This window comes from Elephantulus edwardii, unplaced genomic scaffold, assembly GCF_000299155.1.
Source record: "Elephantulus edwardii isolate Elephantulus edwardi_28Jun2011 unplaced genomic scaffold, EleEdw1.0 scaffold00077, whole genome shotgun sequence".
NCBI classification, from domain to species: Eukaryota; Metazoa; Chordata; class Mammalia; order Macroscelidea; family Macroscelididae; genus Elephantulus; species Elephantulus edwardii.
The window spans coordinates 1,985,143-2,007,756 of record NW_006399827.1 but is presented as its reverse complement, the minus strand read 5'-3'; the positions used below and the strand labels follow the sequence as shown (position 1 = coordinate 2,007,756).

Sequence of the window (22,614 nt, the reverse complement as noted above, 5' to 3'; positions counted from 1 at the left end):
TAGAAGATCCAATAAAACTGGGTTTTTAGTAAATGTAGCCATAATATTCCTTAAAAGTAAGGCTTGCAAAATTAGTATCTCATGTACTCTGGACATAGAAAGGACCAGTCCTTCATGAAGTGACATGATGATTGGTAGAGGGTCAGTGAAAAAGAGGAAGACTCTCAATAGGATGAATTGGCAAAGTGGTTGCAAAAATGAGGCTCAAACTCAGCAATATTTGTAAATATAAAGCGTTATTACAGGGTTACTGTCAGAATTACTTTGACACTGTCTAATGACATAATCTTCAGTTCTCTTTCTTCTAGCCAGTTCCTCATATCTCTACTCTTTCACACTGTCAGTACCTCTTTATGTTAAACATTTCCCAGTCAAATTACTGTATGATTTTTCTCCTTTGGTTGTACTTTGATAAAAGCCAAGCTTGTCATTGAGGTAAGAGAGCAATTAACCATAAAGAAAACCAGAACCAGCACAGTCATAACAGGAGAACAAAAGAAAGCCTCCTGTTCCTGCCAGACTTGTTTCTCAAGTAACAGGAGGTCATCTACTTGACATGTAAGAGGAAAGTATGGGTTTGAAGGAGGAAGTATGGAACTTTTGCCTTTAGGTATAAATAAAGTTGAATTTTTCAACTTTTCATAAGAATTCATAGAAGAACCTTGATCGAAAGGGGGGGAAAAACAAAACAATGTCAGATTTTCATGGCCTTCAGACTTGCTAGAGGTATGGAAGCTAGATGAACCCCTCAAACTCTTGACCTGAGATAAGCTTTAAACTAAAAATACCCCTGAAGCCTTCTTAAAACCAAACAATTGTTCAGCTTAACCTGTAAAAATGTCTGCCGTGGGCATTATTTTAAGAGCTATCTAATTGGCAGCATCACGATAGAGATGGAGATTATCGACAATCGCATCTTGCTTGGATCCACAATCAACAGTCTTGGCACCAGCAGTCAGGAAATCAAAAGATGAGTTGCACTCGGAAAGTCTGCTGTCAGGGACTTCTCCAGAGTGCTGAGGAACAACAAGATGTGCCCAACCCAGACCATGGTCTTCATAATTACTTGTTATGCATCTGGACAATGCTGGACAATGACTAAGGATGGTGCCTTTCAGTTGTGGTGCTGGAGAAGAGTATTGAACATACCATGGACAGCCAAGAGAATAAACAGGTCTGTCCTAGAAAGGGTAAAACACTTATTGGAGGCAAAGATTCTGAAGCTTTGCCTCACGTACTGTGGGTATGTTGCCAAAAAGGACCAGTCCTTGGAGAAGGACATCATGCTTGCAAGGGTAGAGGGACGGTGAAGGAGAGGAAGACCCCAGATGAATGGATTAACACAGTGAATGTGATAATGGTGGCAGGTGTGTTGGAGACAGTGAGATTAGCTTAGGATAGGGCAAGGTTCAGAGCTACTGTTCAAAAGGTAACTAGGGGTTGTACTCGACCCAATGGCACCTAACAACAACATGTTGTTGTTCGGTGCCACTGAGTTGTAGGTGACTCATAGCAACCCTATGAATGAAAGTCCTCAACACTTGCATGTGTGACTTTCGTCCTCTCCAGATTCATGGGGTTTCCAGAGGCAAGCTATTTATGGAAGTGGATGCCACTCTTGCTTCCAAGCTTGTTTTAACTGGGGAGCATCACCAAACACTGTCCACCATGGGTAACCACTATGGCATTTGACACGTCAGTGTCACAGTGTTCAGCTTCACAGCGACCACAAGCTACCTCTGTAAGGCAAGTAGACACACCAGGGCTATACAACCTAGAAGAGTGTTTGACAACAACAATTTAAAACAGGCCTTAGGGCTGGCGGATTAGAGTCACCCACCTTCGGCTTGGTCGCATCGCTTTCAGGCCACTAGACCAACTGGTCTCTATTTTGTCCAGTGCCATCAAGTCATAGGCGACTCATAGCAACAACAATATACAAGATCCAATTGACAACAGCAATTCCAAAGACAGGAACCTTGGTGTGGGGAAGAAACCTTAGGGGCCAGAGTAATTATGTTACAGGGGATGAAGGAATGACTCAGAATTTTACCCCAGAAAACTGTTAAATTGATGTATGTTCTGCTTGTATACTGTTAACAACAAAATAAAATTAAAACTACAACAAAAATAGAAAAGAAAAAACCAAAAAATAAAAACTGAAAATTGTTGTTGTTGTTATGTGCCGTCGAGTCGCCTGCGACTCATAGCGACCCTATGTACAACAGCCCTAAACTCCACTCTGTCCTGTGCCAATCACACTGTCTCTGACACTCCCATCGCAATTACCCCAGTCACTGAATCAATCCACCTCATAGAGGGCCTTCCTCTCCTGCGCCGTCCCTCCACCCTCCCAAGCATGATGTCCCTCTCTAAGGACCGGTCTCTCCTCACAACATGTCCAAAGTATGTTAGATGGAGCCTCAGAATCCTTGCCTCCAAGGAGCCACCTGGTTTAACCCTTTCCAGGACAAATCTATTTGTTTTCCTAGCAGTCCATGGTATTCTCAATACTCTTCTCCAGCACCACAGCTCAAGGGCATCAATTCTCCTTCTATCCTCCCTGGTCATTGTCCAACTCTCTGATGCATAACAAGTGATTGCGAAGACCATGGCCTGTATCAGACGCACCTTAGTCTCCAGAGAGACACCATTGCTCTTCAGTACTTTGGAGAGGTCCCTAACAGCAGACTTACCCATGGCAATGCGCCTTTTAATTTCCTGGTTGCTGGTGCCAAGACTGTTGACTATGGAGCCAAGCAAACTAAAGCTGTGTACAATCTCAATCTCTTCACCATCCATCCTGATGCTGCCGATTGGTCCAGTGGTGAGAATCTTTGTCTTCTTGACATTGAGCCTCAATCCATATTGTAGGCTGCAGTCCTTGACACTGTGCAGCAGGCGCTTCAGGTCCTCCTCAGTTTCAGCGAGCAGGGTTGTGTCATCCGCATAACGCAGATTGTTGATAAATTGTCCACCAATCCTTACCCCACATTTCTCCTCATAGAGCCCAGCCTCCCGGATAATCTGTTCTGCATATAGGTTGAAAAGGTATGGAGATAGGATGCATCCCTGGCGTACGCCCTTCCCAATTTTGAACCATGCAGTGTTCCCTTGCTCTGTTCTGACGACTGCCTCCTGGTCCAAGTATAAGTTTCGCATTAGAACGATCAAGTGTTCTGGGATTCCCATTCTTCTCAGAGTCAGCCACAGTTTGTTATGATCTACACAGTCAAATGCCTTTGCATAGTCAATGAAACACAGATAGACATTCCTCTGGTATTCCCTGCTTTCAGCCAAGATCCATCTAACATCAGCTACAATATCTCTAGTACCACGACCCCTTCTGAAACCAGCCTGGACTTCTGGTAGTGTTGATGTGCTGTTCCAGTCGTTTTTGGATAATTTTCAGTAAAATCTTGCTTGCATGTGAAATCAGTGAGATTGTTCTGTAGTTTCCACATTCGGTTGGGTCGCCTTTCTTTGGGATAGGAACAAATATCGATCTCTTCCAGTCAGTTGGCCAAGTGGTTGTTCTCCAGATTTCTTGGCACAACTTGGTGAGCATGTCCAGGGCAGCATCTGTTAACTGAAATATGTCAATTGGTATACCATCTATTTCTGGAGCCTTATTTTTGGCCATGTCCTTCAAAGCAGCCTGAACTTCTTCTTTCATCACCATAGGCTCTTGCTCATATGTTGTTTCATGAAATTCTTCTGTGTCTTCCAATTCCTTCCATCTAACATCAGCTACAATATCTCTAGTACCCCGACCCCTTCTAAACCCAGCCTGGACTTCTGGTAGTTCTCTGTTGATGTGCTATTCGAGTCGTTTTTGGATAATCTTCAGTAAAATCTTGCTTGCATGTGAAATCAGTAAGATTGTTATGTAGTTCGAGCCTAATAATACCCAAATTTTTAAGTAAGGCAGTTCTTCTGCTACTTGAAATCTAAGAATACTGACTATCCCACCGACTGCCAAAAGGGCAAACAAATCTGTCTTGGAGGAAATGCAATCAGAGTGATCCTTACAGGAAAGGATCATACAATTTCATCTTAGGTTCTTTGGTCATGTTGGAGGGTAGGGAATACATCATGGAGGGAAAGGTGGAGGGTCAGAGAAAGAAAGGAAGACCCTCGAGAAGATGGGATAGACACAGTGACTGTACGAATGGGCTCTTGCATATCAGAGATGGGATGAGGATGGTACAGGATAAGGCTAGGTCAGATCTGTGTTTACAGTACTATGATGAGTCATAGTAAACTTTATGGTACCTAACAGTAACAGTTCTTTCACTTATGAAAAGAGGTTTTGTAACGCCACCCCTTTAAGATATTTAAAGAGGTAGGGAGTAAATGATCCAATTGTTTTAGGCTTGGAAGTGGCTTTTTAAAAAGTTAAGAGGATAGCAATTCAGGGAGTCCAGAATAAACTGCAGATAAACAAACTGTACCAGTGATGTGCATGGATTGGAAAAAGTTGGAAGGTTTCTCAAGAAGGGAAAAGATCTGGTGGAATACTGAAATGATTGAAGGTCTGGGTCTTTTTATATACATTTGGATAGCTGTGAATGAAAGGTGAAATGGACAATCTGAAGGCAGTCAGGACTGAGTCATGAGGCCGAAGCTAAAGAGGGTTCATGTTCTCAAAGACAGAGGCAGCCAAGGGGGAAATGTGAAGCAGGCAGCCTAACACTGGAAGCCGGGCCAGAGTCACTTTAGGGACAGCCACCAGAACATCTTGGAGAAAAAGAACGTTTCTCTGAAGTTATACCAGACCCAACCTCTGATAGCTGGGTTACCTTTGGCAAGTTCTCCAAAATGGGGTGAAAAAAATGAATTTAAGTCCATGGAAGAGTCATAAAATAATGGCTGACGTTTGAGTGCATCCTCTTTTCTGCACCTAGAATGGTGCCAGGAGCAGTGAGGCGAAGGTTTAGTCCCTGGCACGTACCTCTTCCTCAGCGCCTTGTTTTCCTCTCCCTTCTCCTTCCGTCTCACTCCTGAGGTAAAGTTCAGAGATGAACTTTGGTAGAGTTTAGAGTTTCTGAGTGTGACACAATAATTATATCCCTATTTCAAGCAGCAAGAAATGCATTACTTTTTTTTTCTTTTTCTTTTTTATTATTAATTTCACTGAAAATTCACAGAGACTTTGGATATCCATTCACTCATTGTTGCACTTTTCTCCCCTCCCAATCTTTCCCCCTAGAACACTACCCTCTTGGAAAAGTAAAAGAAAAATTCTTTGTTTTACAATCCCTCCTCCCAGGGCCACTCCACTACGCAGCCTTCGCTCTGGACTCCTGACAGGACAAAGATACCTAATCACATATCCCTTTTAAACAGTTTTCTCCCTCATCTGTTTCAATGCAGTATACATTACTGAACCCATCTTTCACAGTCTCCCCTCAACCCCAAGGTCAGTCCTGTTTTACAACAGTGGCACTATGCAGTATTTGTCCTTTTGTGACTGAGATACTACACTCAGCATAATGTCCTCCAGGGTCACCCATTTTGAATAATATTGCATGAGTTCCTTGTTTTTCAATGCAGCATAGTATTCCATTGTGTGAATATACCACAGCTTCTCTATCCATTCATTTGTTGATGGACACTTAGGTTGTTTCCAACTCCTTGCCATTGTGAACAAAGCCGCAATAAACATGGGTGTGCATATGTCTGCTTGGATATCAGTTATGGTCTCTTTGGGGTATCCCAGTAGTGGAATTGCTGGGTCAAATGGTATCTCTATTTGCAACTTTTTTTTTAAAAAAGTTTATTTATTTTGTGTTATGTGTATGTGCACTGTCAAATCAGGTCTGACTGGTATAGGAGGAGATTATTTCTCCTTCTCCAGCAGAGCATCTGGTGGATTTGAACCACACACCTCTGGGATTTCAGTGAAGCTTCTTGCCACTAGGCCACCAGAGCTCTATTTGCAACTTTTTGAGAAAGTGCCATACCGCCTTCCACAGTGGTTGCACCATTTTACACTTCCACCAACAGTGAATAAGGGTTTTAATTTCTCCACAACCTCGCCAGCATTTGTTGCTTGCTGTTCTGTTAAATTGTGCTATTCTGACTGGGGTAAGATGCTATCTCATAGTTGTTTTAATTTGCATCTCTCTTAGAGCTAGGAATTTTGAACATTTCTTCATGTGCTTGCTGGCCATCTGAATGTCTTCTTTGGTGAAGTGCCTGTTCATATCCTGTGTCCATTTTTTTATTGGATTATTTACCTTTATCTTGTTGTGGTGAATGCATTACTTTTTTTTTATACATTATTTATCCCCTTTTTTGTCTAAATTTATTTTATTTCTCTGTGTGTGTACCGTCAAATCAGATCTGACTGGTACAGGAGAAGATTGTTCCTCCTTCTCCAGCAGAGCATCTGGTGGATTCGAACCATGCACCTCTGAGATTCCTTTGAGTGAGATCTGACTGGCATAGGAGATTACCCCTCCTTCTCCAGCGGAGCATCTGGTGGATTCGAACTGTGTGCCTTTGGAATTATAGCATGGCTTCTTGTCACTAGGCCACCAGAGCTCTAAGAAATGCATTACCTGTTACATGGTGACCCAGCACATAGTGGATTATTTGCAGATGAAAGAAAAGTTTCTTAAAACAAAGTTAATCTATTGTATATGGTACACTATTTTCTATTTCTTTTGAAATAGTATTGAGTAGTATTTCTATTGAAATACTATTTCATTCCTCAAACCCACTACTGAATTGGTTTCACGATCTTTCTGATGGCCTGCTCCTCCTACTGTGAAAACCACCACCAGGGAGGAAATGACTCATGCGCTGATTACAATTGGAGGAAAACACACACTGAGATGAATAGTTCCCTTCGCTCTAGCATTGTTTACTGGCTGCCTCAATTAGTTTTCCTAACTCTGGAAAGGCAAATCTGCTACTTCAGAATTCCAATGCAAAGATCCCTTCATTCACAAGAATCTCACTCTAAAGAACTGTTCTCATTACAAATCAATACACCCACATTCTGATAAATAGTAGCGCCATTGGCTTCACTGGCCCAATGGGTCCTGGAGCAAATAAACTTAACTGGCCTGTATTCTGGGAATCAAACTTTAGTTAAAGCAAACTTTTTGGGTTTTGGTGTTTTTGTCCACATTTGTGGGGCATTTTACTTTTCTTATTGTAAAAATACAGGTAACATGACATTTGCCAATGCAACATTTTTCAAACGCACAATTCAATAAATTCATTTGCCTCAATCTTGTTATACAACCATCATCAACATCCTTTGCCAATCTGCTCATTACAACACATTTTTCAATGGGATTTCTGGAGGAGCTTCTGGTCTGTGAAATTCCCTAAACTGTATACACAACTGTCTGCTTTCCAGGCCCTTCACCTTCTGTCAAATTTCCAAAGGAGTTCAAATTTTCCTTGAACAACTGTAAGTTGCCTTAGAAAATGAACTAAACTGCTCTAGTATATTTATTAAACATTACTGAGTTACAACAGTCTTTTCAGAATGAAGACTAAGATGCTTGTAGTTTACATATGATCCTGCAGCTGGGGTGAAATGTCCATCTTTTTCTTTTTGCGGTGAAATCTGCATTTCCTCCACTTGGAAGCTCTTAAAACAATTCTCTTGCTCTGCAATTTAAACCTGTTGTTATGTGCACTAGAGTTGGAAATGACTCACAACTGACCCTCTTGGGGGTTTTCAGAGGCAGTTAACCACACTGGAGGAAATGGCCCATCTTTCTTCCTGGGGAGCGGCTGGTAGATCTGAACTGCCTGCCTTAGACTTGGCAGCGCATTTCCTAACAACTAGGCCACCAGAGTTCCCTTCAATTTAACCAAGTCTTTCTTTCCTTCTAGACACAATGACCACTCATTAACTTCACTTCAAGGACAACCATATCCTCTCTTTTTGTGATCACAAGGTAAACTTCCATGTTTCAGAAAACTGTAATCTCTTGCATTCTTCTAAAATAAGAAAATAATCTGCCATACTCAACAGGATGACTCAGTAGGGAATTTTAGTTCAATATAATTTTATTCAAAAATTTGCAAAGCTGAAGGAGGGATCTGATCTTTTGTTGGAAGGAAGCCATTTTTCACAGTATATATTTTGCCATTTTAGCTCTGTGAAGAACCATAACATATGAGGATTATTTCTGCTCAAGATCCCCAGACCATCAGACTCAGCCAGGTGAGTGTGATGTTGTGACAAGGAGGGCATTCCCTGGTCCAAAGCTCACAGTAAATAAACCCTCTCACCCAAGCAGAGCCGGTTCTTCTCCAGGCACACACAGGAGTGCCTAACCTCACAGCTCTGCAGAGGGCCCTAGAAATCCTTCAACTGAAAGATGAGAGAAATGTGACAAGATTCCTTACCTCTGTGTCTGCAATAAAACCAACTACCTAGTAACTCCTGACCATTTCAAGTATAAAATACTTGAAATTTAGAAGGTGTTCCACATTTAAGAGAACAATTCAAAAGTTAAAAAAATTAGGTCAAAGTAACATGCTTTCATGTTTAAAAGTGTTACTTAATAAAAATGACACAAGACACACAGCATTTTCTTGGACTTGTTCTCATAAGAGTCCCACTGACGGTTGCTACTGGATGGTAAAAAAAAAATTCAAAAGAGAAGAAACCACACATATCCACATATAATGATACTTGCAGGGAATGTCACGTTTAAACTTTGTTAATTAAACTAGAAAAAAAAAGAAGTCTACAAAACCAACAGGTGACTTTAAGTGATGAGGTAGATATTTTTTCCCCTATGCAGTAAGGTGAAGATAACAACAACAACAACAAAAATGCATTCAATTTTAAAATCTTCTTTACAAAAAAGTTCTGGGTACAGTCACTTTCATATGCAAGACATTTATAAATGATGAGTAGCAGAGATCATTCTCAGGTCTTATCGGTGTCTGTCTTATTGCCACTTGCAGATTCAAGAATTAGTCTGGGTTCAATCAGTTCTCCCCAAACAGCAGTGATCTGAGGAAAGACACAAAATATTCAAGTGAGAGACTTCATCTGAGGTCATATATGAAGACAAAACCAAACACATTACCATGGAGTTTAATCCCAGTTCATAGCAACTGTACCTGTGAGAAAGCTGCCTTGCCTCATTAGGGTTTCAACACTGCTTCTGAAATCTTTCAGAAGCAGACCGCCTCATCTCTCTCCTGTGGAGCAACGGGTGGGTTCAAACCACCAACTTTCAGTAAGCACGTGAGGGTTTATCTGTTGCCCAACAAGGGAGCCTTCAGGGGAGTATGTCCTATTGATGCGGAATGCTTGAAAACTAACTCAAAAACTCAAGTTCACTGCCATCAAGTTGGTTCCACTGGGCAATCCTCCATTGGGTTTCCGGAGCAGTAATGGGAGGAGCCTGGCCTACTCTGTCCTTTGGAGTCAATGGTGGATTTGAACCTTTGGCCTAACAGCATTAACTCCCAATGGACTAGTTGAATCCTAGAGTACACTGAGTTCAATTAGGACAAAGGAACTAATTTACTTAAAGCACGTACATTTTACATTTAACTAACATAATCTTTCTTTGATTTAGAACGAGGGATGGGAAAATAGGGTGCTTGGCTACAAAATGGTCAGTACAGGCCCCAACAAAGTCAGAGGTGACCCACAGGGATTATCACTAGATTCTTATGCTCCTTTTTGCAGCTCAGTAAGTCTTACCTTCTGCTGTCTAAATTACAGAAGATAGTTCCCCTTTTATAAAGAGAAAGCAATTTTTTTACACTTGCCTTTCTGGATCAATGAGCGCCACCTAGTGTCAAGGAGAGGTAATTACAGGGTTTCTAACCGTAATTCAGGTGTCTTGTTTAACAGGCCGGAAAGGAAAAGACACGTTTCCAGGGATAAATTTCAATTAAAAGTGGGTTTGCATATAAACTGAAAATCTGATGGTTTTCATACAAACTCTAAAAATGTGTTTTTGGAACAAACTCTCAAGCATATCATCTATCTAGACTTCTCCAAGTTTGCATTTTAGATTAAACTTGAGTTTGCAAAACTGAAACTCACAGAAGAATACCCATTCACAAGTTTGTTATTTGTGTGCATCTTGTCATGTAGGGCCTTTGTTTTGCATCTGCTGTTCATGTGCTACATTCTAAGTAGAGCAAGGTGTGTCCGTTGTCGTCGTCATTGTCCTGTCCCGTCCCCCCCCCCTTGTATCCTTCTTGGTTTTAAGAAGGCAGTGCAGGAAATTTAGTGTCCCCTTCTAGACCCCAGGCCAAGAGAGACTGTAAGACAGATTGATGCCAAGAGAAGCCCACCTACCTTCTTCTCCTGCGTCACAGCATACTCCACCACTTCAGTTCCATTTTCATTGTGATAAACCAAGTCAAATTTTCCAGGTTCTTTCACAACTGAAACCAAAAGGTAAGGAGAACAGGCAATAAGTGATTCCCCAATATTTGAAATGTTCCTCTCTGGGCAATCTGTACAATCAGAAGACCCACCAGGGGCTAGCAGTCGGTTAATGGGAAGGCTGGGTGCACACAGCTAAAGCATGCCGTGCTCTAGAAGAGCTTTAGAAGCCCACGTTCGCAGACAGGGGTTTCCCGGCTATTTGCCAAAGGAGAACCTTGTGTCACTGGAAAAAAATGTGCTTGAAAAAACTGTCACTAGTCCTCCTAGAATAGAAAACCACAAAGCCCAGTGACTTGAATCTCAAAAGAGACCTGTTATTTCTCTATCAGACCACAGAACAAGCCTGATCCAATGCTTAAGAGCTGATTCCAACTCACGGCAACCCTCCGAGGGGTTTCCAAAGCTGTAAATGTTTATGGAAGGAGACTGGTCATTTTTCCTCTTCAGGGTAGCTGGCAGATTGGAGCTGCTGACCTCTGGGTTACCAGCTCGGTAAGGAGTTCATCGGACAATGTTTTATAAAATCTTGGCATCGTGTTCTGCCCTCAGAAATTACAAATGCTCTAACTCACTAAAGACACTTGGAAAGCTACTTTATGACATTAAAAATGTAAAGGTTAAAATACTGGAAGGTGAATCACACTTTAGGATAACTCACCAACACAGAGAGTAACAGATGCCTTCTTTGAAATGTGATTCAACACTTAGTAATACAAGTGTTGTATTACTTAATAATTACTTAATAATACAAACTTACAATACAAATTCAAATAATACAAAGTTACTACTTAATAATACAAACAGTACTCATTTCTCATGATACTGTGAGAAAATTAAAAAACTCTGCAAAGTAATCTTAAGTAATTAATGAGGAAAATTAGAATTATCCTCCAATCTTTAATTCTGACTGTATAGGGAAATGGAAAAAAGAAAACTTGTATTGATGAAGTACACTATAATTTAGGGAGCTCTGGTGGCCTGGCTGGTAAGGCGTTGAACTGCCAGTCCAGGGTAACTGGTTTTAATCCCCCAGCTGCTCTGCAGGACAAAGATGGCAATCTCTTACCATGTGATTTACAGCCTCAGAAACGCTGCTCGAGTGTCAGGTATGAGTCAGTTCTGACCCAACAGCAATGAACACCACCACTACGATTTAAAACATTACAAACACTGGGAACAAAGTTCTTTTATTTCTCGGTAAAAATCTTATGAAGGGTCTTTGAATAGTTCTTGCTTTGTTATATTTCAAAGTGATATATCACACTTTGTTATATAATTTCAAAGAAAGTATCTATTACTCTATGCTTAGGCAAATTGTCATATAAGTGTGGGTCACCTTCCAATATTTTAACTTTTGCACTTTTAATGTCAAAAAGTAGCTTTTCAAGTTTCTTTAGCAAGTTCTAGTGACTTAATGGTAAAGAACTATGTTGTCAACTCAAGGTATTATGGTTTGAATCCACCAGCTGCTCCACAGGAGGAAGAGAGGCGATCTCCTCCCATATGATTAACTTCCTCTGAAAACCCACTGAAGGATCAGCTATGGGTCAGTTCTGACTCAACAAGAAGTTTCTTTAAATTGAAGGTTTTTTACTATCGTTAACGTCCTCTGGGATATTTTCTTTTTTATTTTCATTACAACCACTCTTCTCATTTCTGTAAGTTCATACTAACAGCAGCCAACATTCCTACATGTAACTATTTCTTCTAAACTTCACTTAGATTCAATGTAAAATTTACTTCCAGCATTACCACTTTTTGGTTCTTTGCTAGGTTTTCATCTTTGCTGATTAATTCTTCCTTTCAATTAGTCCCTCTTTTAATTTTGTAAAGTGTTATGTGGGTTTATGACCAAGGACCAAGGGTACCATTGCATGATCTGCTGTCTACGCGCGAGCTGAACAAATGCTTGGTGACTGAGCATCGACAGGCAGTCAACATGATGTGACTGGTCACAATTTGCATGTTTTCAGTGATTTATGGGCTAAAATGTCAGCAGGACCTTATTCAATTATGCACATTAATATACCATTAATCCATTGACATCAAGTCGATTCCAACTCTGACTCTGTGGGTGAGGCCGTAAAACCTCCCTGGAGACTGTCCCACCTTTTCCCCTGACATCTACTTGCCAACCTTTCCCTTTATGGTCCAGCTCTTTAACCACTTCACCACCAGGGCTCCTTTAACATATTGCAGTAACAGCAATCTGAACTCCATGTTGTTGGAGGACTGTATGATTTGACTAAATCATAGTAACTGATGAAGTTCATGTACATTGGAACCATGCAAAGACTGCCTTTTTTTCTATTAGAGGCAAAGCAATTTCTTGGTGCCCTAAAGAAGAAAAGTTCTAACTGGATGTCATCACTGCCAATCATCTGAAGAGCAGTGACCCAGTCGTGCCCACAGATTCACAGACAAACTCCTCTGCTTCCTGAGAAGAGGGGCGTCCACAAATGAAACCTAATCAGGAGCTGGAAAACCAGTATAAGCTACATCCGCTTCTTGCATCAAGAAGGGAATTTACTGGAAAAACTTCCTGACAAGCTTCTGTTTGAGTTTTTAATCTTTTACTATTTTATTTAAAGACTGAAAACAACTGCTTTATGGAGTCTGCCATAGAAAAAAATCTCCCTTGCTCTCTGGCTAGGAATCTCATTCCAAAATTAAGTCCTATAGAGCAAAGGTCCTCTTTCAGAACCAGTCCTGGGTGGAATCGATCAGGGATAAAACAGGGAACAAATGATGATAATAATGCACCTGTAAGAGTGTGCGTCCTCATACTTCAACCATTTTATTTTAACTTAATGCACAAAAATATGTTATTTGCCAATCTTTTGAACCAGATTCAAGTAGTCTAGTAGTCTATGAATAAGGGACTGCTATAGAGATGATGTTCTCACATAAACCACACCCATAATGTACTCCTCTAATGTCCTTACTTTCCAACTGGGGCCTTTTTATAAAGTGACAGAAGAATGTAGAAATTTGCAAGATAATCCGAGGGCAGGATTCTTGCTTTTTTACAGAATTTCCCCCATTTACAGCTGATCTAGCTCCACGTAATTCAACAGTATTTTTTTTTAAATCAACACTCCTGAGTCAGGATTCAATGTATCCATCAATTTGTATTAGTTTATATAATTTATTAAATATATATGTATAGCAATAAGAACAATTAGCCTAACAGCTTTGCAATGAACCCACCAGGCTCTGAATAAACTCATGACTCCATGTGTAGTGGTGGGGGTGTGGACCCCAGAGCGGACAGAGGAGTGAGAGAGAGCACAGGAGGTCAGGAGGCTGGCAAAGCGGGAGAGATTCTGTGCACAATCACTGCTGAGAGAAGAAAAGCCTGGGTTCCCAAATACCGTCCTAAAAGACTCACCAGGTAAAGATGAAAGGATTTCTATATCGACTTGCTGGGTCTCAGGATTATGGCTCAATATTTTTCCTTCCTTTCAAAAATAAAAATCCAAGTTAAAAATCAGCATGTCCATATACTAAACACCACTGAAATATACATTTTTTAATAGTTATAACAGTGAACTTTATGTTCATTAAGAAAGTCCTCAACATGGAAATTAAATCAACATGTAGAGGAAATACAAATAAATATGTGAACTGATAAACCCTCTAAATGAATATACATAAAATCTCTATGGGGTGAGGGAAGGGGAAAAAAAAACAAAACCCAACCCAACTCCAAAAAACAATTGCCACTGAGTGGATCCTAACTCCCAGCAACCCCACTGTGCCAGACCAGAGGTTTTCAATTGCTAATTCCTTGGAAGAAAAATCACCAGGCCTTTCTTCCAATGTTCCTATGAGACTTGGTTAGCAGCTGAATCTGTTAACAATTTACACTATGGAGGGAATGCCAAGGTATCAATAACCACAGGGAATCCTAGAAAAAGAATACTGTTTTTAGGTTCCACTTGGTCAGTGCTACTTCTAGGTTTTACTTGACATACAAGAGAATGAAATCCTGTCCCACCTTGCCCAATCCCCACAATCTCTTATGTGTCTAAACCCATCATTAGTCACTATGTTAATCTATTTCAGCAAAAGAAAACAGTTACAATTAAAGGTGACACCAATGTACTGGATTGCCAAGTGACAAACGAAGGAAAAAGGCAGAGGGGAAAACAAGCAAGGATGCTGTATTATTCAAAGGAGTACTGACCATCAAGGCACTCACCGTAAAAAATAAGGCCACAGATGTTTAGTGAGACAACAAATTCGTGAGTGGGGAAAAATGGGAAGAAAACTCATAAATGATCCATTTGATTAAGTCATGCTTTCTATGTGAGCATTACCTACAGTTAGCTGACAGTGCCAAAGAAATGGTATTAGAGCATGACCAGAAATGGTTCACAAGTATATAAAACACAGGACAATGATAAAAAGAAAATTTCGTTGAAAACTACATAGAAATTATTTTCTTCCAAAGCAGGATCATTAGAGAGAGCGGTTCAGATAATTTTGTATTTCTAAGCTGATTTAAATACACACACAAAAGGTAGCTATTAAAAAAAAAAAATAAGCTTAGCATTCTCATTTCACAGTTTTTCCAAGTGTGAGGAAAACAGTGCTGGCAGGTATCAGACTTTACATTTTAGTGTTTTTATTTTCTGCTTTATGACATGATATACTTTAAAAAAAATTACCTATAGAAGTATTAAATATGATTTGTTTAATATTTGGCAACTTCATATTTTTTAATAAATGGCCATACCTTGTAATCAGAGATATCAGGAGAGTAATCAGATGTTAGTTCCAAAAGCTAAAAAGAAATTTAAAAATATATAAATACACATACACACAACCCCCCAAATTCACTGCTTGTGAGCTGTTTCAAACTCTTCGTGGCTAAACGGCCCTCAATGGGACTCTAAGGCTACAAATCTTTATAGAAAGGGATTGCTCATCTTTTCTCTGAAGAGCAGGATAGAGGATTTGAACCACTAACCTTCTGATTAACAGTCCAACCATAAAACAAAATACACAGCACCATAAATACATAAGTTCTTAAACTCACACATTCCCATGGTGCCTCACATACCGATGGGGGGAAGTTTATTTCAACTACTCTGGGGACCCTATCATGAACCTAGGACAAAGTAAGGGTTCCAGTGAAAATATCAGCTGACCTGTAGTTAAGTGCCATAGTGACCCTATCCTGAGTCATCCTTACAATCTCTGAAATGCTTAAGCCCACTGTTACCATGTAAGGATGTATTTCTATTTTAATGTATACATTAAATGTTTCTAACCTTACTAGTTCAGTCAGTTTATTTGGAAGGGAAAGTACTGCGCTGTAGTAACTCTTTTAATATGTACCTTAAACACAATCTTTTCTCCAACTTGAGGGGCCGCTAACAGCGGTAACATGCTGTAGTCCTTCTTGGGTGCCTCTACTGGATTCTGAAAAATAACAGGATTAATCATGTGACTTTTGTTACTGGTGAGAAAATCCAAACCCATAAAATCAACTCAAGGCACATCACATGGGTGAGAGGGAAAGTGAGGTAGTGGTACTTGCCTGGATGATCACAGAGGAGTTCGTTACGATGTCGTTAAGCTGCTGCTGGGGCTGATAGTCATTGTTTCTATTAGAAACAGAGGACATGGCTTGTCCCCGTCCTCGGCCTCTGCCCCGCATGCCCCGACCCCTAGCTCCTTTCCAAGGAAGAAGATCCCCTCCTCGACCCCATCCTCTTCCCAAATTGGCGGGAAGAGACAAGCTGAAAGGAGGGCCGGGAGCCTGCCTGCCACTGTTTGAATCTGAATGCTTCCATCCAGGGGCATCTGGGGTCTGTGACTTCAATGGCCCTGGACAACCTCTTGTGGTGGTCTTTGAGAAATCTGCAGCTTGCTCCTGGGGTCCCTGTTTCTCTCTGCTCTGGTCGTCTGACTCTGAGCTGGAATCTGAACTAGAAGATGATGTTTTATTTGCCTTGCTCTTGACAGCGTTTTGGTTGAAGCTCGTTTTTGTAACTCCTTTGTTTGAGGTTGTGCTTTTCAGGCAGGGCCTTTCCTTCGATGATCCAGTGCTCTTCTCCAAGGGCAGCCTGACCCCCACATTGCTGAGGCCATCGCTGGTTGATGTGCTCAAATCCTCAGAGTCTGATGAGGAACTGGGATTCTCTTTGGCACAGATGCTCACCATACCTTTCTTTTTGACTTTAGCATGGCTGTTTCGAGCAGGCGAACCTTTCAGAGGACTACAGTTCAAGAGGGTCCGTTCTTTAACTGCCTGTGTTTTAGGAGGTTTGTGATTCTTGACCTGCCTTTTACTTTGGTCTTTCTCCTTTTTCTTAGATGCTTTTCTCTTGGTCTCTTTGTCATCGTCACTCACTACCTCACATGCTGCTTTGTTATTCCTCTTGGTTTTCTTCCTCACTTTCTGATCTGTGACCGTTTTGGGTTCCTTATCCATGATCTCATCATTACTGTTACTGTTCTCCTGCTGCTTCCAGTGTTTCCTGGGATATGTGTCACCTGAATCACTTTCTTTATCTTCCACAAACTTAAATGTCCGTTTTTTTGTTTTTCTAGATAATACACCATAACTGGCTGCTACAGAACTGTCGGTAACACAACTCTCTTCTAGTTTAACTCTGTGAAGAGAACAAGAGAGACAGTGAGAAAGAGTCATTCAGACATATTCTCTGAGATGTAGTTATACACTGAGAGGACTCTACAAATCATCACTGCAGAAACTGTCAGAACCCTGGGGACAAAAGACACTGACAAAATGTTTACAAGACACTTAATGGTCAACTTTCAAATGACCAGTCCTATTTACTGAAAAGCTACTGTATCCCCACATTTTCTGTAAATTTCCTCTAACATCACCATGAAGTGCGTATCCTTCATCTTACAGATAAAAAAATTATACTTCAGACAAGTCACATGCCCCAGATGAATGGCTATTAAGTACCAAAAACGGAATTCAAACTCAACTTATCTAACTTCGAAGCTCACACTCTTTCTACTCCCATCCAAGAAACTGGATTATATGCTGAAGAACGTAGTATCGAGATTGAAGGAAGACTCATGAATAACCTGTGTTATCTAGATGACACAACTTTGCTTGCTGAAAGTCAAGAGGGCTTGACACGCTTACATCTCAACATCAAGAAAATGAAAATTTTAAAAAAGAAAATGAAAATCCCCACTATTAGACCAATAAGGAACTTTGTGATAAATGGATAAAAAGACTGAAGTTGTCACAAGAAACACCTCACTTGAGGGAGAGAACTGTTTAGGAAGAGTACATGATTAGGTATTATTGTCATGACAAGAGTCTAGAGTGAAGGCTGCACAGTAGAGCGGACTAGCTGGGGAGGTGGGGAGGAGGGAGACTGTATAACAATGAAAAAATTGTTTTGTATTTTTCAAAGAGAAAAGCGAACTGGGAGGCAGGGAAGAGAGTGTGCAACGATGAATGAATGGAAATCCAAAATCTCTATAAACTTCCATTAAAATTAAAAACGGGGGGGGGGGAAGAAAGAAAAGTGAACTGGGGTAGGGCAGGGAGTAAAATGTGCAATAATGAATAAATGGAAATCCAAGTTTTCTGTTAAAAAAAAAAAGAAACACTTCACTGCAGTCAAGTTGGAGTTGGCTCACAGCTGACCCTTCAGTGGGTTTCGGAGGCTGTAAACTGCTCATCTTTCTCCCTGGGAGTTGCTGTATAATTAAAAGTGCTAGGGAGGTGGCCCCTTTAGACCAGCCACACAGCTCCCTATTCATTCTAAAGAAAAGAATATAGGAGGGGCAATCTCCTCCTGTACCAATCAGATCCCATTTGATGGTACACACACACACACACACACACACACACACACACACACACAAATTTAAAAAAAAAGAATATAAATATATGCTTATGTATGTACAGAGAGGATCTAGAAAGATGTATTCTAAACCTAACTGAAAATATTTCTTGAGAGATGGTACTTCTGGAAAAGATATATGTGAGAAGAGGAATGAAGCACATTTTATCTTGACCTATTTTGAAGTATTTGTTAAACAAACTTTTTGTTTGTTGTGTGCTGGCATCCAAAAGCTGGCAGTTCAAATCCACCAGCTGCCCCATGGGAGAAAGCTGCTCCAATCTCTCCTGTGATTTACAGCCTCTGAAAACCCACTGGAGGATCAGTTAAAAAGTCGGTTCTGACTTGATAGCAATGAAGATGAAGATTTTTGTTTGTTTCAATAAAAAGGTGGGAAGGGACCTCAAAGGCTCTAGAAATTTAAGCGGCAATGGTCTAATTTTATTGGTCTGCTCAGAGAAGAAGTAGCTCTCAAGACTGTCAAGTTTAGAAATCATCAACATGCTGTGAAACAAAATTCAGTTTCAAAAGACCCAGAGTTACACAACCTGAACTGAAATTATCCTCTCTGGACTCGAAGTATCAGTCTGGTTCAGACACTGTCCACTTAACTCCCACTGCCAACCCTCACTGCCATCATGCATGGAAAGGTAGAGGGTCAGGGAAAGAGAGGAAGGTCTTCAATAAGATGAATCAACATAGTATCTGTAACGGTAGGTTCCAGTATCAGAGATAATGAGGATGGCACTGGCCAGGACAAGGTTCAAAGGTACGACTCTTGTTCATAAGTCATAGTTGACGCAATGGCACCTAATGACAACATCGGATTATATTTATTACTTATAACAGGAGGAGAGGAAGACCCTCGATGAGATGGATTGATTCTGTGATTGGCATGGTGGGAATGAGTGTGTTTGAGATGGTGAGGTTGGCACAGAATAGAACGGCGTTTAGAGCTCTTTATTATGTATGTACCATCAAATCAGATCTGACTGTTACAGGAGGAGATTGCCCTTCCTTTTGCAGCAGAGCATCTGGTGGATTCGAACTGCACACCTCTGAGATTGCAGTGCAACTTCTTGCCACTAGGCCACCAGAGCTCGCGTACATAGGGTCGCTATGAGTTGCAAGCAACTCGATGGCACATAACAACAACAACAGTTTTCACAGGTTTTTGGTTATTGTTTTTTTTACATTGTTACCTTAATTATAATGTAATTGCCAGAGATCCATTAGTTAAAGTATAAATGGAGTCAGCTAGAGGCAAGTTATTCATTCATCAGTCAGGGGACAGACAGTTCAGATGGCAAATTTAATAGCGGGACACAAACCTGACAATGGCCCTTAAGCTGCAGGGAGAATGGACATACTTCACAGAAAAGAAAACAATATTCTTTTAGAAATTTAAACTGCTCTAAATTATCATGAGGAGGTGGTGAACACCTTAATAATCATAGTATTTCTAACTTGAAAGAGAGAGACACACATTCAAAGAACAATAATCATTGCAAATTACATTCTCAGATCTTCTGAAGAAATCTTGACTCTGACACACTCTGGGGACATGACTATTTAACAATAACCAACAGCAAAGAGGAAGCAGGTTGGTCTACATCTCTGGAATCAAAGAAATGTAGTTTGTAATTTTAAAAATCAGTAAATACCTATAAAGGCTTTCAATAAATGAGCCCAAGATTATCTCAACTAGAATGATTATGTCTCACCGTTTTACTGGGACAAATCAATCACATCTGGTCAATTCAAACCACAATTTCGTCTCTTTGCTCACCTCACTATATATCATTTTATAACATTCCCACAAACCTGTGGTGTGAATTCCCACTCTTTGGGACCGAGTGAAACTACCACTGGGTTTTCAAGGCTGTACATTTTTAGGGAAGCCGACTGTTCCATTTTTCTCCCAAGCAGTGCCTGTCAGATTTGAACCACTGACTTTCTAGTTAGTAGCCCAATGACTTAAACATACAGCCACCAGACCTCCTAAATTTCCAAAAGCACATTTAAAACTACTTTGCATTCTCCCAATTCACAACTCTTCTGGACACAAATACCTATTTAAGCACCACCCCACTCTCCCAAACACGTGCGAGACACAGCAATCTCTGGGATGCTGCTAGTGAACAAAAAAGGCTAGCCAACCTGTATTTAATGAAAACCTCCTGTTCCTCTCCATTTACGTGGGTCCCTTTCACCATACCCTGAGGTTTGCCACGTGGAAGATCACAGCTCTGGTACATATATGTCAAACGCTTGGCTAAGTGTAAAAGACAAAAATAAATCCCCCCCCCCCAAAAAAAATAGCCCCAACCACTTCTTTCCAGTTGATTCTGACTCACAGCTACTTCCAACAGGTTTCAGAATCTGTAAAATCTAAACGGGAGCGGGAGACTGCCCAGTCCTCTCTTGGCCACTGGCGGGCTAACCACTCTGAACTTCTGATGAGCAACGCAACACGCTAGGCACTATGCTATCGAGGCTGAAACAAACGGGCCTTGACCATGCATCAAATGGATGCTTTCGCAAGTCTGTTCTGCAATCATCCACATGAGAAGCACCAGGGGAGGCATGGGCATTCTAAAGGCAGACTGCTGAACACGGCATGATTGGAACGAGGAGAAATCTCTGAGTCTCACAAATCTGCATTTCTAACAATGATGCTTGTAAAGGGTCCCAGTCCCCCGCCCCCGGTGCAGGACCCCTCCTGGGTGCCCCGCCAGCAGAGCGCTCGCTTCGCCCGAGTGCGCAGGCGCGCCCCGCCGCCCCCAGCCCACCGCACACCTGATGCAGTCGTTGTCTCGCACCAGGCGGGCGCTCTCGCCGGGAGGCAGGAACCCCCCGTCCAGGTAGAGGCCTAGGCAGGCCCCGGAGCTGAAGCCAAAGCGCTGGCGGACAAGACTAATGAGATCCGTGACAACTCGGCATCGGCCCAAGTCGACGAGAAGCCAGAAGATAGTGCAGTCCGGCGTGGTTGGCGGCGGGTAATCAAATTGAAGCCGTAGTCTAACCGTCTCGGAAGCTGCCATCTTGCTCCGTGATCTACGGAAGCCGAGAGGTACCACGCCGCTACGGAGAGGCGCGCTCGGGAGACCCGCCCCCTGGGGCCTTTGAACGAATGCCCCCTCTTGATGGCTTGTGGTTACTACAGGCAAGAACGGTTGATTTCTATTCCACTTCAATCATGGCAGGGCTTAGGTAAAGTGCAAATGAAATACCTGTATTCTTTTCCTACTATTCGACAAATGGCTGGGAGAAAATAAATACTGGTTCTTCTAACACTGGAAAAAAAAAATAAACAGTGGTTCTTCTAATACTGCATAGTCACTCTAACAGACTGCTTCTCCCAAGAGTGAATAATCACTCCTAGAAGACCACTACATAAGGGAGCTCTGGTGTCCTACTGGCAGGAAGCTGCACTGCATTCCCAGAGGTGGTGGTGTTGTTATGTGCCGTCGAGTCGTTTGCGACTCATAGCGACCCTATGTACAACAGCCCTAAACCCTGCTCTATCCTGTGCCAATCGCATTGCCTCTTACACACCCATCCCAATTACCCCAGTCACTGAATCAATCAATCCACCTCATAGAGGGTCTTCCCCTCCTGCGCTGTCCCTCCACCTTACCAAGCATGATGTCCCTCTCAAAAACCTGTCTCTCCTTACAACATGAGGTACGCGGTTCAAATCCACCAGATGCACTGCTGGAGAAGGAGGGGCAATCTCCTCCTGTAACAGTCAGATCTGATTTGACGGTACACATATACAAAATAATAAAAATTTAAAAACAATTAATAATTTAAAGAAGATCACTACATAGAAGTTATTGAATCCTAAACCATTCGGGGGTCTTTTGCATCAGGATTGGAGAAAGACTCATCAACAACCTGGGTTATGCAGATGACACAACCTTGCCGCAGAAGATCAAAGCTTACATATGGCCTTCAATATGGGTTACATCTCAAAATCAAGAGAGAGGGGGAGCTCTGGTGGCCTAGTGGCAAGGAGCTGCAACTACAATCCCAGAGGCAAACGGTTCGAATCCACCAGATGCTCTGCCGGGTAAGGAGGGACAATCTCCTCCTGTACCAGTCAGATCTGATTTGACGGCACACGCACACAAAAATAATAAAATAAAAAAAATTAAAAAAATCAAGAGAGAAAAATCCTCACCACTGGGCCAATAGGCTGCATCATGATAGATGGAGAAACGATTGAAGTTGTCAGCGATTTCTTCTTACTTGGATCCACAACCCTTGACACCTGGCTGCCAGGAAATCAAGACATACAGCATTGGGGATGTTGGCTGTCGGGGACCTCTCCAAAGTGCTGAAAAGTAATGATGTCTGTTTGAAGGC

At 41.5% G+C, this 22,614-nt stretch overlaps 1 protein-coding gene across 1 annotated transcript; it reads right to left on the bottom strand.

The window, feature by feature from the left end:
• Window positions 1-8,908: 8,908 nt before the first annotated feature.
• COIL (coilin) lies at window positions 8,909-21,287 on the bottom strand. The gene is made up of 7 exons (XM_006889453.1): window positions 21,043-21,287; window positions 15,945-17,022; window positions 15,743-15,826; window positions 15,138-15,185; window positions 13,788-13,857; window positions 10,304-10,392; window positions 8,909-8,995 (listed from the first exon to the last, which is right to left on the bottom strand). Exons 1-7 carry the CDS (start codon window positions 21,285-21,287, stop codon window positions 8,909-8,911), a joined length of 1,701 nt encoding a protein of 566 aa, XP_006889515.1.
• Window positions 21,288-22,614: the final 1,327 nt, after the last annotated feature.